Raw genomic sequence first — 18,334 nt, 5'->3', positions numbered from 1 at the left:
AAAGACACTGCTGGACAAGCTCAATAAAAAGAACATAACGTGAAAACTGAGAATCAGTCCTATTACAAAGAAATCCCAAGTACCTCTTAACCATTAAAGCATCATAATATTCTGAAAGTCAGAATATGCCCTACAAGTAAACAAAGATTCATTAAATGTGTTTTTCATTGAATATTTTATCTAATTTACTGTAAAAATTTGCTGAACATCATGGAACTTACTGAAACTTCAGCAGCCTGTTCCTCCCCTTCTTTAGCTATTGCAGATCTGAAAGTTTCATTCTTCTGATTAAACTCTTGTATTGTACATTTTAGAGCCTGCAACAAAGAAAGAAAATGAAGGAAAATAGCACAATATGGTACAGACTACACAAAACATTGCAGATTTGACTTTGTGGTGAAGTGCAGCACAGAGGCTGTGATCATATCATATGACTGGAAAGAGCAGAGTACAAAACAACCAGGATGATCCCAGAGAGGAAATTGTTTCCTTTGTCATCCAATAAATACTTCATTCTCTTCACTAATAGAAGAGTTAGAAGCAGATGCAAGCAACTGCATAGCAATATCTGTGCTGGCCTCAGCTCCACACGTATTACAGACACAGCTAAAAGATACACTTACCGTACACAGTGAGCCTGGCCCTCTCTACCATCAACAAGCTCACTTCAAAAATAGAACTGGCTTCCTTCATGAAATGAATGCAGTAGCCTCTTATAATAGAAGCTTAAGCTCATCCAAACAAAGATCTTTGCTGCAAAGCTGCAGCATGTAAAGTAATCAAGATTGACCTGAAACAGTAATAAAATCTCTTTGCGGACAGTCCAGTGTAACCACAAGTAACACCAGGGTATGAGCCTTTATCTGTAAGGAATAGTTACAGAAGAATTTAAAACAGTCAACTGTAACAAAAAATGTGTTAAATGATTGGTAAGAACAACATGGGGTGCCAAATGCATCAGGTTAAGCACATCGATACTTGCGCTACATCTGCACTTTCGATATGCCACCATTACACCAGTAGGCTTGGGTATGCAGTAGCTACACCAAAGGTGCCGTTGCCCTGACTGGGAATGTAACATGCTGCAAACACGATCAGGGAGACGGTGTTCCCAACTGAGGCACCTCTTGGCCCTGCTCAATGAACTCAACAATAACTGGAGCACGTGTATCATAATGTTTTGAAGTGACCATTATGGAAATGACTCGGGTGGTGATTGTAGGAGCTATTGCAATGTGAGAGGTTTGAGACCACTACACTGTGCACTTGAGTAAATCCAAAAAGGTGGGATATAGATAGTTCTTGTCTCAAACATTTTATAAACATCCAACAACACCAGCAATTTGTAGATCAGACAAAAGGTGCCCTGGACCCGATTAGACTGGCTCAGGGGCAGTTTAATATGAGAGTACAGTCACTCTCCACACATTTCTGAGTTCCTACTCTCATCTCGACAACAGCTGCATATTCAGACCTGACAAGTATCAATCATGAATCACCGGTGTAATTTATCCATGTTACTTATACACGGAGGGCAGAAAAGAGAAGCAGTGGCTATTAGTGAGCGGCTACGGAGCCGGATATGTCAGGTCACTCAAAGTTGATGCAGGAAATATTAGCGCTTTGCAAGATGATTATAATCTGCGTTTTGAGATTCAAGTTGTAAAACTGCCCACTTATCAAACTGAATTTCCCTGCATCGAACATTATTTAGACAATACATATATATTTGAAAACAGTATGGGTGAACAATGAAAGATACACTCAGTGGCCCTCTCCGTGCTTCATAGTATCAGCAGATCTCTACCAGCCTGCACCCATCCACCTAACCTGACTGCATTCCTGCATCATGGATTGTTCACCCCCTGCCTCAAACACACCATTCTACATGGCAAGAAACATTAGTATTCACCCCTCCGAGCACAGATATAATAGAGCTTGGTATTTGAAAGATCTGTCTATAAAAGGTTTTTAACTCACATTTTGCGATGACAACTATCAACATTTGTAAAAATTGTGACTGGCTCTGTCAGCTTCTTGTGACGGTGAGCATGAAGTAACAGACTCTACTTATTAAATGTTAAAGGAGCTATGATCTTCACAAGGAGTACTGGGCTTTGTTCTAATACTTTAGTGCTTAGGAACAGGATGAAGTTATGATTATCTTCTATACGCAGAGTGAAGTCCACTGCATCTTTTTGTTTTGTAATATATTTTTTCCAATGAGTACTTAAACTACTAGAAAGAAAATCAACAACTGAAAACATTCCAGAGTCTCTTCTGATAGACTTTGGTGATTAAATTTATACAAAACCTTTTGAACTTGCAAGCAGTTAAGTATTCAATATACCCGATCAACTGACAAGCCCACCCCCATCACATCATTCACTATGTTGCAACATGATCCTGTGAAAATGTATTGCTGATTCTAAAAAGCAGCAATTATAGATATCTGAACAAAGACTCATTGATACCTTAAGGGGATTCCATGAAATAAAACAGGGATACTTCAATACTTTGTTAATTTATGAATTACAAGTTTTGAAATTCTCTGAATTCTTGCTGAATTTTTATTTCATTCCAGAAGATACCTGGGTTTTATAATTCACAGAGGTTGTTCTGAATTCATAGAAGCTACAGCAAGGGATTAGAAGTGGCCTTGTATGGAAATAAACCGCTCAATGGCCTTTACCAAATAAATTTGTGAACTAATGAGGTAACGGAAGGAAGGCTTGAACAACACATTCACAGGCAGGAGCCTGAAATAACAACTGTGTGACAACTGGAGGTTAAAAAAAAACAGAAAAATTTGCAGTTTTGCAAATTATATAAATGAGACATCTCACTGAAGTTTGTCAAGTAAGGTCTATTCCAGTATTATGGCTGGTAACTAAAATGTCATTGTGCAAATTGTATAACAACTTTTAAAGTACTTAACAGGACATCTGAGCAGATTTTTAGGTTAATGAAGAGAACTCATAATTATCTGATAACATAAATGAATTGAAAATTGTACATCCGTTACTATTCACATGCTATCATACCCCAAATTTTGTAGCCCAATAAAACTACCGGTAGTTGTTATTGGAACATGTATACTGTAGGTGCAGTACACCTATGTCATATCAGCTGTGAAAATTGCTCAGTTTCCTGGGTTGATTCCATGATTTCAAGCCTATTATCCACATATGAAGGTGTATATTGACCCACAAAAAGTTAAAGGCTTAATAGGTAACTGCCAGTTTCAAAAAAAGGATAATACAGTCTAAATGTTAGATCAAATTTGGAATTGCACCTTTTACCTTAGAAAACACCGCAGTCTAAATCTCCTCTGCAACACAAGAGGAAGTGTTTCCACAGGGTTCATTCACTCCATGATTCCTTTGTCCATTCACCTCTCCCCACTAATCTCCCTCCTGGCACGTAGCCCTGCAAGTGACAGAAATGCTACACTTACCCATTCACTTCCTCCCTCACCGTCATTATAGGTGAGACCTGATGTAAATTCAGAGACTACTTTTTCAAGCATCCCTGCTTCATCTACCAAAAGCGGAATTTCCCAGTGGACAACTACTTTAATTCTTATCCCCATTCCTGTCCCAACATGTCTTCTCTTCTCTTCTGCTACAATGAGGCCACTCTCAGGGTGGAGGAACAATACCTCACATTCCATCTAGGTAGCCTCCAACCTGATGGCATGAACATTAATTTCTTCTGATAATTTTTTTTACCCTCCCCTTTCCCTCTTCTATTCCCATTCTGGCCTCTTACATTTTCTCCTCTGCATATCACCTCTCCCTGGATCTCCTCCTTCTTTCCTTTATCCCAAGGCCCACTCTCCTCTCCAATCAGATTCCTTCCTCTCCAGCCCTTTACCTTTCCCACCCACCTGGCTTCACCTATGACCTTCTAGCTGGTCCTCCCAACTTTTTATTCTGATGTCTTTCCCCTTCCTTTCCAGTCCTGAAGAAGGGTCTCGGCTCAAAATATCGACTCTTTATTCATTTCCATTGATACTGCCTGCCCTGCTGAGTCCCTCCAGCATTTTGTGTGTGTGTAGCTCTGGATTTCCAGCATTTGCAGAATCTCTTGTGTTTAGTGTTACAGCTGTGCACCCTTCCACCTCAATGGTCAAGATGAGCAAATCTTACTCTCAGCCCTAAATTAAAGAATGATGCCCCCCTTTCTATTCAATATCAAGGCTACAAATGGTGAGCTTGATGCACCTTGTCCTGCCATTTGATGAATGTGGACTCGGAGAAAAGAGAATTCATGAAATGTTCCACTATGAACTTCCAGACTCACCATGGGAGTCAAAGGGTAACTAGAGCAATGACCAGAAACACTAACTCCATATCAACTTGCACGTCTTTTAATGAAGTTATTATCATGGGAAAATATTCCATTCCATGTCAAAATGTAGTTTGATAGATTAACTTATAGTTAATAAATGGTATAAATTTGTTTTATTTTGTAATGTGCATTCTTGTAAAGCTACACTGTATACAAAAAAACCTCCAATAATACAGCAGCCTTGGGACTATGGTAGTACTGTAGTTCCAAATTGACATACATTCCAGAAATTTGGATATTATTCACAATCCTTCGCAAGTTCCTAACTCTGTGTTCCAGATTCCAAACCTGACTCCAGCAGCTGCCTGACTCCTAGTGGAGACCCCAGTACCAGCCAAACTTCAGTGCCAGCTCTGACTACACATCCTGCTTGTACTTTGGACTCCTGGCTCAAATTCTGGATTTATGAGAGAGCCAGAGGCCAGAGCATCAGGAGTTCAAAACAAACAAATACCAAATTATTAAAGTATGCAGGGAAACACATTCAGTTCATATTTAGTCCTGCTGGTCTTTTTAATTTAGACGCAAAAATTATGTTTGACAATCGGTGCAATAAATATTAGGAATGTAAAATTGCTGTATGGAATAAAGACAGTCATCATCTCATTCCCTTCCTGCAGTTCTTGTCTTCATACAGTCTATTGCCAATAGAGTTGTTAATTAGTCAGAAGAAGTCATCTCTTCATTTATATTAACTAGTGAATAACAGCCAGAACAACACGAGCAGCCTGTGACAGGACAGGATACTTAGCAACTATAGGTCCAAAGTGCATTTGGCTGATTATATTCTCCCATGTAAAATTTGAAAAACTAGCTTCAGGTTAGTATTGAAATGCCAAGATACACGATGTCAATAGCAATGTAGTTTGTCTTTACCTTTATCCATTCTTCCTTGTCTTGGTCAGAGCTGAAATCAGACAAAAGCTTGATCAGAATACTCCCGAACATTTCCTGAATGCATTACACATAACAAAACTGTGAACACATTCCCTTTCACGTAGGTGGTGAAAATCTGCCCTGAAGTAGCAAAAACGCATTCCTCGAGCATTGCTCCAAATATCAATCTCAGTGCCATTCCCTGTCACCGGGATTAAAGACAATTTACATTTAAACCTGTTGAAAATATGTTACGCAAACATGTGTTAATCCATACTTTAATTTAAATATTACAAAATATTGACATACATCATTTTACATTTGATATAAAATATGCCATTCTCCACTGAAAGGTCAAGGCTTCCTTTAAGGAGCTCGGTTAATGTTTATAAATAATTTAATAAAATAATATTTATTTGCCCCCAGTAATACAATAAAATATGCACATGACATCGGCCGTGTTAACACAATAGAAAATTTTTAAGTAAAAGGGAAATAAAGTCTTGAAAAATTGAACAGAACTAATAAAGATACATAACTAATCACACAATAATGACACAAAGGTTGGGGGTGTTTTGGATAGTTTGGAGGGTTGTCAGAGGTTACAGCAGGACGTCAATAGGATGCCAAACTGGGCTGAGAAGTGGCAGATAGAGTGGTTCATTTTTGTAGGTCAATTTGAAGACAGAATATAATATTAATGGTAAGATTCTTGGCTGTGCGGAGGATCTGAGAGATCTTGGGGTCTGTGTCCATAGGACACTCAAAGCTGCTGTGCAGGTTGACAGTGTTGCTGAGAAAGCGTACGGTGTGTTGCCCTTCATCAACTGTGGGATTGATTTCAAGAGCCATGAGGTAACGTTCCAGCTATACAAGACCTTGGTCAGACCTCACTTGGAGTACTGTGTTCTGTGCTGGTACCCTCACTCCAGAAAGGCTATGGATGCTATAGAGAGAGTGCAGAGGAGATTTAGAAGGATATTGCCTGGATTGGAGGGCATACCTTATGAGAATAGGTTGAATGAACTTGGCCTTTTCTTCTTGGAGCAACGGAGGATGAGAGGTGACCTGATTTAGGTGTATAAGATGAGAAGAAGCAATGATCCTGTGGATAGCCAGAGGCTTTTTCCCAGTGCTGAAATGGCTAACACGAGGGGGCATAGTTTTAAGGTGCTTGGAATAGGTACCGAGAGGATGACAGGGGTAAGTTTTTCACACAGAGAGTGGTGGGTGTGTGGAATGCGCTGCTGGTGGCGGTGGTGGGAGTGGATACAATAGGATCTTTTAACAGACTCTTAGATTGGTACATGGAGCTTAGAAAAATAGAGAGCTATGCGCTAGGGAAATTCTAAGCAGTTTCTAGAGTAGGTTACATGGTCGGCACAGCATTGCGGGCCGAAGGGCCTGTAATATGCTGTAGATTTCTAAGTTCTATGTTTTATGTTAATCACAGTTTAGTCAGAATAGAATTAAAATACAATCAACAATTGTAGATGTTGAACATCTGAAATAAAAACTGAAAATGGAAGCACTTAGCAGAACGTGAGGCATCTATGGAAGAAGAACAAAGTTAATGCTTCATGTTGAAATCCCTTTGTCAGCACTGTGACAGAGAAATTTGGCCAGTTTTAAGTTACAGAAAAGATGTGGATGAATGGACAGACAAAAGGACCATCTCTGATAGGGCAAAACCAGAGTTACCATGGAGCTGAGCTATAGATGGAGTCGCCTTCTGTACCTTCCTCTGCAACTGGTTCCTCGTCTTCCTAACCAGAAGACCACAATCTGTGCAGATTGGAAATAACATATCCACCTCACTGACAATTAACACTGGTGCTCCACAGGGCTATGTGCTTAGCTCACTGCTCTACTCTCTCTACAGCCATGACAGTGTGGCTAGGCATAGCTTGAACAGCATCTGTAAATCTGCTGATGATGCAACCATTGCTGGCAGAAATTCAGATGGTGACAAAAGGGTGTACAGGAGCAAAATATACCAGTTAGTTGAGTGGTGTCACAGTAACAACCTTGCACTTAACATCAGTAAGACCTAAGAGCTGATTGTGGACTTCAGGAAGAATAAGATGAGGGAACACAAACCAATCCTTATAGTGGGATCAGAAGTGGAGAGAGAGTGAGAAATTCAAGTTCCTGGGTGTCAATATCTCTGAGGACCTGACCTGGACGCAACAGATTGACACAACATAAAGAAGGCAAGACAGCAGCTATATTTCATTAGGAGTTTGAGGAGATTTGGTTTGTCAACTAAAACACTCGAAAACTTCTACAGATGTATCATGGAGAGCATTCTAATTGGCTGCATCACCATCTGGTATGGGTGGGGGGGGGGGGGGGTTACTGCACAAGATCGAAATAAGTTGCAGAAACTTGTAAAATTAGTTAGCTCCATCATGGGTACCACCAGTCTCTGTAGTATCCAAGGCATCTTCAAAGAGTTGTGCCTTAGGAAGGCAGCGTCCATCATTAAGGATCCCCACCACCCAGGACATGCCCTCTTCACACTGTTACCATCGGGAAGGATCACTATATTAACTTAACTATTTAATAGACACACATATACATAATGTAACTCAAAATTTTCCTCTATATTTATTTATCATGTACTTTATTGTACTGCTGCTGTAAAGTTAACAAATTTCATGATGTATGCTGGTGATATTAAGTCTGTTTCTAATCTTAACATCGACTCTATTTCTCTTTCCAAAGTCACTGCCTGGCCAGCTGAGAGTTTCCAGCATTTTCTATTTTGATTTATGATGAAATAGATCTGTGTGGACAAGTGCTAGAGAGGTTAAATGCGAGTCAGAGCCCGTAGTCTCAATTATTATCATAGCCGTCCAGAGGTTACTTTGGAGAAGATTTCCAAAAAGGATAAATGTGTTTTACACCTGCAGGTGGAGCTATCAGATCATTGTTTTTGAAACCCATGCACAACCAATTGCCATCCTATCAGGATGAGCCATTAAACATATGGGAATCATTTGAAGTTCTGTCCCAAGGTGTGCATTCCATGTTCAGTACCTGTCAGTACAGTACAATTTTAATAAGTTACTTAAGGGAATAGTTAATTCATTACAGCTGCATCAATTCCAAATAGTTTTCTGAACATAAACATATTTACCTAATAAAGGGTGAGGACATTGTGCATATCATCCAATTGTTACTATATTATTCTTTACAAATCTCATAAAAACAATATTGATTTAATTTTGAACGGCGAGAATAATCTACCCTGACGCAGGGACTCAATGGGAAATGTCGACTCTCCCTATGCCTCCAGAGAGAGACTGCCTGACCCACTGAGATGCTCCAGACTTTTCCCCACCCCAGCCTCCGTGGTTGTTACTGTCTCCAAATGAGATCGTCACTTTGAGTTCATGTCTAGCTAACCGTGCTAGATTTGATTACACTAAGCTCTATTCCCTAAATTACACCGAGTAACATTTCTTTTAGATTGTTCTATATTAAATTATCTAGATTTGTTAAACATCTTTGTTTGTTGAGGAAAATGTGCAAGACAATAACTGATGTACTGTTGCTGTTTAATAGCACCCCATTTCATAGAGCCAATGCTAGATGCCAGGTTGAGTTTCATACGATGCAGAGTACACACAGAATCTCCACTTGCTCTAACCCATCAGACTTACAGTTCTAGGTTATCAGATAACCCTCAGATCGTCTAATTAATGGAGGAAGGGTGCTGTGCAGTAAGAATTGGGGTATAATTATCTCATTCGACTTTGGTAACTTAACTGAGCAAATACAAAGGACTGCTGAATTAGCCAGACACGCACTTCCTCATCTGTGTGGAATGTATTCAATTCTCCTAGCAATCACCCTCACTTTTCTGCTTGGGAAAATAAAATTATAGTACTCACAAAGCGACAATTAAATAAACACAACCATAAATGCAGTATGATGATGTTTCAACCACAGTATAATTGCATTTTTGTTTACTCAGATGACAACAGCCTGTTTAAGATGATTAAAAATCTACTTGAAATATTCTGTTTATTATTTGTGAGTGAAATACAGAATGTTCCCATTTGATACTCTGAAGCAAAACATATTTCCAGCTCAATTAAGCACATTTAAATATACAGCTTCTCTTACTTCCTCCCACAAAAGCAATAACATGCCCCAAAGTCAATCTGCTGTATCAAATGCAAATTGTTCTCACTGCCCACATTAACCAACATTGAAGGCTTTTGGTTAGACTACTAATTGACTGGAAAATTCAATAAAGTTCTGTACAATAGGTTTATGCTAACTTTCAAAAAATAATTAAGTTGTGTATTGAATGCAATATTTTCAATATTAGTGTTGATGAGTGGACTGCACTCTGTCTTGTCTCTGGTTTAACAATTCATGCGGTACCTCAGAACACGTGCCCAGCCTTATTCAGATCCCCCCTGCAATGCCCTGTCATGATAAGAGGCTATCTTCAGGATGTTTAAACAGAGGTCCTAGCTACATGTGCTGGTGAAGAGAGAAATTTCAGAGTTCTCTAAAATAACCTGCCACACATTTGATCACAAGCAACATCACAAAATGAGATTGTCTGATCATTCATCTCTGACTGGGATAGCATGCACAACTTGTACTCTCGTAAGGGCAGATAAAAGGCACTCCATTCACTGAATCCAATCACAATCATCCATCTGATCTTTCCCTCAAATATATATCCAATTCCTTCTTAAAAGCTCTGACCAACTCTGGCCCTACCAGTTCTTGAGTTATGACCAAGAACTTCTGGCCTGCAGGAGTTGTAAAGAAATGTTTCTTTTCACATCCCTATGCATCTTTTCCACAATATGAAGTACTCTGGACTAAAAAGTGTATAAGAAGTGCTTTATATCAACACCTGTTCATTCTTTCTTGCAGTTAAAATGCACTATAGTTGAAGGAGCAACACACACAAAGTGCTGGTGGAACGCAGCAGGCCAGGCAGCATCTATAGGAAGATGAACAGTTGACGTTTCAGGCCAAGACCCTTCGTCAGGACATCTCGGCCCGAAACGTCGACAGTACATCTTCCTGTAGATGCTGCCTGGCCTGCTGTGTTCCACCAGCATTTTGTGTGTGTTGCTTGAATTTCCAGCATCTGCAGGTTTCCTCATGTTTGTGTAGATGAAGGAGGATCATTTTACATCAGTGAATAACTACAAAAGCAAGCTTCATTATCTTACCTAGCCTGCAACTCTAATGTTCGTTCTTTCCCAGAGACTTGGAAGGTGTTTGGGTAGTCTTTGTTATGGGTCTCAATGACCTAGAGTATTAAGCACAAAAATAACATGTTTGGATGACATGCATGAGAAGAGGTAAATCATCTGCAATTCAGCGTTAAAGAAGAATTTATCTCTGGGTGAGAGAAGGAATCTATAGTGTGATATGACAGTTCTGCTTATACTTCAGCCGCACAGCTCAAATTAATGGGTGGGGAAATATGAAGCTTCCAGATTAAATCTGGAGTTATGCTAGGCTGATTTTCATTCAGAACAGTTGCCTATCACAGCTCTTGAGGGGGAACACATCATGGCAAACATTAATCACTGCTGGAAGATTATGAACTCAGTCTAAGACATGCACTGGTCAGCTAGCTTTCCAGTGGAATGAACTGTCCATGACCAATAGCAGCAGACTGTTCTTCCTAAGATGTAGGACCAAATGAACTTTTGGTGTAGCTGTTCCAAAGGTTCCATGGGGAAAGGACCCAGATGAGCAGCTGGAACCTATGTAAAACCTTTCTTAGACCTACTGCTCAGGGAATGTACATGAAAGTGAAAGAATATATGATGATATTAAACAAATTTTATAAGCAAATAGCTGTATAATGAACAATGCCTCTGAATGCACAGTAACATACATTTGCTAATTTTATGAATGAAGTATAACTTTGGCTAAGAAATATACAAACCTTCATGCCTTCAATTCCAATTTTTGTTCGAACAGAATATCTTGTAAATACCAAACTGAACTTTGGAACACAGTACAGCAACATGTTGTTTAACTGTTAAAAAAAAACAATTCAATAATTGGTTAATTATTATACAATATAAATGTGGCCGAATGTATGCCTGTCCTTGGGTAGGTTTAAAAATCTTAGCTGAAATTTCTTGCCATCGTTTTCAAAAAAATTAATTAAAAAACACCCTCAATGGGTGGAACTCTCTTAGCAAAACAGCAACCAAGTTAACACTGAGTTATAATGTTGCCTTTTCCCATTGGATAATTTCATATCTAACAGATTACAATATTATTTTTCTATTTTGAGCACGGACATAGCTATCAATCCAAGTTCTCTATGTTCTCCGTGAAGGTCAACAATTATGTGAAGTTTATTTGGAGCATTTTACAGCAATGTCTATGGCCTATGCCTATAAGGGGGCGAGATGAGAAACAGATACAAGGGTGTGTAAGAGAAGGGAATTAAAATGTTAGAGACCAACCAAGGAGTTGAGAAAAGGAAACACACTTTGAAATGTTCATTAACAAGGCACTGTGGAAGGCATTCACTCAAAGGCCAGGTATACAGGAAGAAAATTAGGCCTTTCTTTCTAATCTGTGAACATTTTCATGAAAGTGCTTTGGACACCAAACTGGGGCAAGGTTCCAGGAACATAATCAGAAAATATTGGTTTCAGTCTGGATTGGGAAAAGAAATGACCAAAAGAAGAGTTCAACTTTCGTGGTAAATCAGCAATACCTAGAATTAAAAAAAAAAGATCAGTCTTGTTATTATAATTAGATAATGGGAAGGGAAAGACCATCTTACAGACAATCTGGGAAGATGTTTACATTATTGGTGGAGAAGTGCAGCAGTGATCAACTATGATAAAAATTTTAACGATTGTTCCCACCTTGAAGTGGAAATATACCTTGGTCTCCTTGCCAGTGGTTCAGCTCTTTAATGCTCTCAACCTTCTGGATTAGGACTTGCTATAATGTGAGAGGCTCTGGCCACTCATGGCCACTACAATTTGGTGTAAGCAACGCCAATCGTGCATTTTTTGTTAATTCAAGTCATGTCATGTACCCAGAAGTTTCTATGCATTCATAGGGGTAACCCATTTTCAGGAAGTAAATGACTAATTTGCAAGTATTAACTAGTTGGATTAATAATAAAAAAATAATCCACTGAGTGTTGCAGGAAAACACTGCCATTTGATTGAATTTCTCAGCCAGTATGTCATTAGATCTGCAGCAGTGAAATACATACTGAATAGAAACTGGAAGCAAAGATTATGGAGGTTTCAAGGAGACAGAGCTCTCCCCAAGGACATAGTTTTCCATTGGGATGGATATCCAATGTTTAGGAGGCTGTACCTGCATTTTTTAACTATTCATTTAAAATGGTAGAAGCCACTTAATCTGTGCCTGAATGCCTGTAATGTGTTTCCGTCAGAGTACACTCCTTAATGAGAGTGCAAAGTTCAATTTTTCTTGCCTATTGGAAATGCTGGAAGGCAGAGTGAGCATAAAGAATTCTATAAATGCACAACCTTATAAAAGAGAAAATTTATAAGTATCCTGCAATGACCAAACAAGTCCCACTGGGAAAAGGATTTCCAAAATTAATTGTTATAGTTAGTTACCTTTTGTATTCCGATATTTATTGTGAAATTAGTAACTAGTTAATGTTTGCATTACTTTTATATCAGCAATTGTTACAGCTAGGATCTCAACAATGGAATTGATATTGCATGAAATTTTAGTACTATTTTGAGATAAACCACAAAGCAAAATGAAGCCCTAAAATTTGAGATATGACTAATCACAAAGCTGACAGTACTCTGTCCAAATCAAGAAAATCTGACCAAAACTTGGGTTAAGTGTGGAAATCCTCAAACTGCAGAGGCAGAGTATTCTATCCTTAATCAACGTGCATTCTGGCAGTCCTTGCCATCGGACATGCCATATAAATAAATGGAATTTGTGAATGAAGTTCTTGCCTCAAGCTTTGTATGAAATATTGATAGTACATATAAGAGAAAGTAAGACTTTATGTGTAGCAATTGTCAATTATTGTGCAGAAATCTGTCATCTCACAATCAAAATGAATGCAGGTGAGAACTTTTGTCCATCCTTTATTTCCTTCTTCCTTATCCACTCTGTATTTTTTTTTTAAACATTATTACACTCCCTTTACAAATTTAAAAATAGTTGTCGATTGTAAAAATGTGGCTTGGACTTTACAAGTCAATGAGGCTGAAGTTTTTTCAATATGACTGGTTGAAAATTTGCTGCCAATCCTCTTCACCAGTCCCCATAGAAAATGCTGTACTGGATCTGGAGGGACAATTGAGGAAATTCACTACAGGCTATCCAGAGATTAAGAGAGCCTGGCATATTTACATCTGAACAACCTCCAATAATATTATTAAGTTCGGAAGTCCAACATACATTCACCCCTACAAACAGGAGAGCTAGTTTCTTCTCTGCTTTTAGTAATTGTTCTTTCTTATTAGCCTTTTGTGCTTTTGATGCCATTTATCATAAAACTGTGGAGCTTTCATAACTATATTGATTGTTTTTTTTACTTTTTCTGATTTATGGACAAATTCACTGACTGACATCTGCAAAAACAGAACCCATTCACTATCAGGGGACAATTTATATCAGTCCTTCAAAAGGCATTGATTCATTAATGCTGAGAGTAAATACAAACCAATGTAATCTAACCCACTGCAAAAAGCAACCTCAAATGGTGGATAAAGTATTTTATACAATTTACATTGCAGACATTGGAGTGAAAACACGAGCAATGGCCAGAGGTCCATGAGTGTCAGGGAGCAGGAGTGAGTGCCATTGCTATTACAAAGGAAAAAGTGCCAGGCAAGTTTAAAGGTCTTCAGGTGCAGAAGTCACCTGGACGAGGACTACATCCCAGAGTCCTGAGATAACGGATGCATTTGTCATAATCTTCCAAGAATCACTTGATTCTGGCATGGTCCTGGAGGACTGGAAAATTGCAAGTATCACTCTACTCTTTAAGAAGGGGGGAAGGTAAGAGAAAGGAAACGACAGGCCAGTTAACCTAACCTCAGAGGCTGGGAAAATGTTGGGAGTCCATTGCTAAGGATGAGGCTTCAGGTTATTTGGAGACTAATGCTAAAATAAGTCAAAGTCAGCATGGTTTCTGTGAAGGGAAATCTTGTCTGACAAATCTGTTAGAGTTCTTCGAGGAAGTAACAAGCAGGGTGGACAAAGGAAAGGCAGTTGATGTCATTTACTTGAATTTTCCGAAGGTATTTGATAAGGTACCATACTGAGGCTGCTTAACAAGATAAAATGCTATGGCATTACAGGAAGGATACTGGCCTAAGTAGAGGAATAGTTGACAGGCAGGAGGCAGTGAGTGGGAATAAAGGGAGCCCTTTCTGGTTGGCTGCCAGTGACTAATGGTGTTCCTCAGGGGTCAATATTGGGACCGCTACTTTTCACATCGTTTGTCAATGATTTAGATAATGGAATTGCTGGTTTTGTGGCAAACTTTCTGGATGATACAAAGATAGGTGGAGGGGTAGGTAGTGCTGAGGAAGAAATGCAATTGCAGCAAGACTTAGACAAATTGGAAAAGTGGGCAAAAAAAGTAGCAGATGGAATACAGTGTTGGGAAATGTATGATACTGTATTTTGGTAAAAGGAAAAATAGTGCAGATTATTTATTATCTAAACGGGGCAGAAATTCAAGGATCAGAGGTGTAGAAGAACTTAGAAGACTCCCAGAAGGTTAATTTACAGGTTGAGTCTGTGGTAATGAAGGCAAATGCAATGTTGGCTTTTATTTCAAGGGGAATGGAATACAAAACCTAGGAGATAATCCTGAGCCTTTATAAGACACTAGGCAGGCTGAACTTGGAGTATTGTCAACAGTTTGGGGCCCCATATCTCAGACAAGATGTGTTGTCATAGGAGAGAGTCCAGAGGAGGTTCACGAGGATGATTCTGGGAATGAAAGGGTTAACATGAGGAGTGTTTGGCACCTTTGGGCCTGTACTCCCTGGAATTTAGAAGAAAGCGTGCAGAACTCATTGAAGCCTACTAAATGTTGAAAGGACTAGATAGGGTGGATGTGGAGGGGATGTTTTCTCTGGTGGGGGTATGCAGTACTAAAGGGCACGGCCTCAAAATTGAGGGGTGACCTTTTAGAACAGAGGAAAGGAGGAATTTTTTTAGCCTGAGAGCAGTGAATCTGTGGAATGCTCTACCACAGATGGCAAGGAAGAGGCCAAGTCCATGGGTGTAATTAAAATGGAAGTTGATAGTTTCCTGATCAGTCAGGGTGTCAACAGATATGGCATGAAGGCAGGTGTGGGATCCGGGATCAGCCATGATGGAACGCCGGAGCAGACTCGATGGGCTAAATGGCCTAATTATGCTCATATGTCTTATGGACATTGAAAATAAGTTTTAAAATAGTGCTTCTATAGTGAACTAGCATATACAAACTGAGGAGAATGGGCAGGACATTAAGATATTGGAATCCTGTTTCTGTCAAATTTTCTAACAAATACTTGTGAGAAAATTCCCCGGGTCTTGCAGTAACTGGTCACCATTACTAGTTCTTGAAACAACCATATGATTTATTCTCATATGCACATGCACATCCATCTCAGGAAATGAAATGGATGTATATAGAAACATAGAAAACCTACAGCACAATACAGGCCCTTCGGCCCACAAAGTTGTGCCAGACATGTCCTTACCTTAGAAATTACCTAGGGTTATGTGACATAAAACTTCCCTGGTGCCAACTTTCTTTCTTCACATCAGTCAAATTGAAATAAAAATTAGTCTTAGTCTAGGGAGGAAGGAGGCCTAATTATAAAGGCATGAATAAAATCCTCACTGGCACCCGCCAGGTTTCCACTTCGTGCCTTCGCAACATCACGAGTACTCACCAAGAAAAGATATCTTTCCTGTGAGGAAGTGTTGCGAGCAGCCAGTTTAAGGATTTGTCCCTCTTTTATTAGTTCATTTGATGGATTAACAATATCTTCCTCTTCACCTCCTAACATTTCATAAACGTCCATCAACTTCTTCATGTTTTCCTGAATGTGAACAAAAAAATTATAACCCTAATTTATAACAGTGCACTATTGGTAAGAAAATACATTCCTTTCTATTTAAAGTGATTTTCTTTCCTGGTTCACCAGAATATTGCATGTTGCAGTTCTGACACAATGCAGCAGTAACTGTGAAGTATTGTATTAAAGTTACTAGTTCTTCAAATTACTCCTGTAATGACCAAGCCTCAATGTAATTTCAAACAAATCCACTTAGATTTTAATTAGATTAAATGCAATTCTTTTATGATTCATAGAAATAGTATTTTAAAAATTATCATGTATATTATCTTGGTATAAGACTCTTGGGAGTTTTATACATCCCAGCTGAGTATGTGCAGTGGACCATTTTATAAATATTAATAAATAGAGCTTAGGAATAATCTGTCATGTTGAAAATGCTCACAAATACTGTCTCTAGACTGAATGGACCATACATCTGATAGAAGTTTTCAAAGAGTACAAATGAGGATACGATGGAATCTAGAGTTCAGTAAAGAGCAACATTCAATAGAAACACAGAAGGCACCAACTCAATAGTGTGTGTGTGTGTGTGTGTGTGTGTGTGTGTGTGTGTGTGTGTGTGTGTGTGTGTGTGTGTGTGTGTGTGTGTGTGTGTGCTTTCAAATTAACTTTACAGTTCCCATTATGTCTAGTGTCATGCATCTTTCTCAATTTTAAGCATATGTTAGATTTCATATTAAAAGATGTAAACCTCGACCATCTCCGTGACAAAATGTTCAATGCTTTTATGCCCCCATGTAATTGTTTTTTATTCCCTCCTGCTTCCCTGAATGATTATTTTCAATCAATGACACCTTAGATCCTAACTTTCATCATTAATGGGCCTTTCCTGGTAACTGTTCATAATTTAAAAAAACCTCATAAGTCTTCTTCTAAGTTTACTCTATTGTATAAATTATTCTCAGATCTTCTCATATCTTACACCCATGGTGTGAAGATGTTGCAGCAAAAAGCCAGGCTCTTTAACATTATTTTTTAAATATGCAGTTTTTTGGTATCAACAAAAAGATTATATTCTTCCCCTTTTTGGATTTTATCGAAGAGATTCATCAGAGGCATAGTATTTTAAAAATGTATTAGTATAAGGGACAAGACCATACAGTATAAATACATCAAAAAACATCCAAATCTCTCTACGTACAATTCCATTTTGTGATTGCCTTCATAATTTGTGTTGGTAATTTGGCAGCCAAGTTCACAAAGCAATAATATTAACCAGTAAAAGTAGCAATTTTAGATGAATAATGGATCACAGGAATTGGGTCAGCGTGTGATGTCTCTAGCACAAATTAATCCTCAACATTATGAATTATTAAATACAGGTCATATGGCTTTTTGCTATTGTTCACCCTCACAGTTCAATCATTAGACTTGCATTAATGGGTATGTGCCACGGCAAAATCATTTACATTTCTTCAACATCTTGTACATTGAAGTAACTGTGCTGCAGAAAATCCAGTTTGACAGCTGGTTGTTGAACCGAAGCAACTGCTGAGATATTCATGATGAAGAAAACTGGTGAGACAACCTCACTGCTCATAAGCTTCAGAATGAATATTTATTACATAAATTAATGTCAACTATTTCCAACTTGATTGGATTTTCCTGCAGCACCTCTTCCTCTGAACATCAGAAACTCGAGCATTTACCATATCTATCAATGATAATTATTTGCCCTTTCACTTGAAAACAGGTAACCCTGGATCTGGGACCCCTTTTTAAACCCGTCTTTAATGCAGACTTCACCCTTTGCACTCACCATCATGCGGATTGCAGCGTTTGAGTGGGTGGCAGCAGTGGAGATAATTTCAAGGGACTCTGTAAATATTAAATAGATTAAAGGATTATTTTTTAATTATTCAAAACATAATAAATCTGAATGCATGGCACCAAAGCAGTCATTAATTATAATGCTTAAAATTAAATTGTCAAAACCTACAACTAATAGAAAACAAAGAGCAAAGGATAAAGGAAATAATTTGACTGAAAAA

General features: G+C 38.6%; 1 protein-coding gene across 8 annotated transcripts in view; it reads right to left on the bottom strand.

Moving 5' to 3' along the window:
* Positions 1-18,334, bottom strand: part of LOC140734758 (FYVE, RhoGEF and PH domain-containing protein 4-like) — a 258,362-nt gene that overhangs the window by 10,925 nt on the left and 229,103 nt on the right. For all 8 annotated transcript variants that reach the window (XM_073059202.1, XM_073059207.1, XM_073059205.1 and 5 more), the window contains 6 exons: positions 18,103-18,161; positions 16,155-16,304; positions 11,168-11,260; positions 10,440-10,519; positions 5,230-5,260; positions 222-317 (listed from right to left, as the gene is read on the bottom strand). In XM_073059202.1, the coding sequence (XP_072915303.1) occupies positions 222-317; positions 5,230-5,260; positions 10,440-10,519; positions 11,168-11,260; positions 16,155-16,304; positions 18,103-18,161 (509 nt within the window). The remainder of the gene's footprint in view (positions 1-221; positions 318-5,229; positions 5,261-10,439; positions 10,520-11,167; positions 11,261-16,154; positions 16,305-18,102; positions 18,162-18,334) is intronic.

This window comes from Hemitrygon akajei, chromosome 10, assembly GCF_048418815.1.
Source record: "Hemitrygon akajei chromosome 10, sHemAka1.3, whole genome shotgun sequence".
Taxonomy (NCBI): Eukaryota; Metazoa; Chordata; class Chondrichthyes; order Myliobatiformes; family Dasyatidae; genus Hemitrygon; species Hemitrygon akajei.
This window is presented reverse-complemented; position numbering and strand designations above follow the sequence as displayed.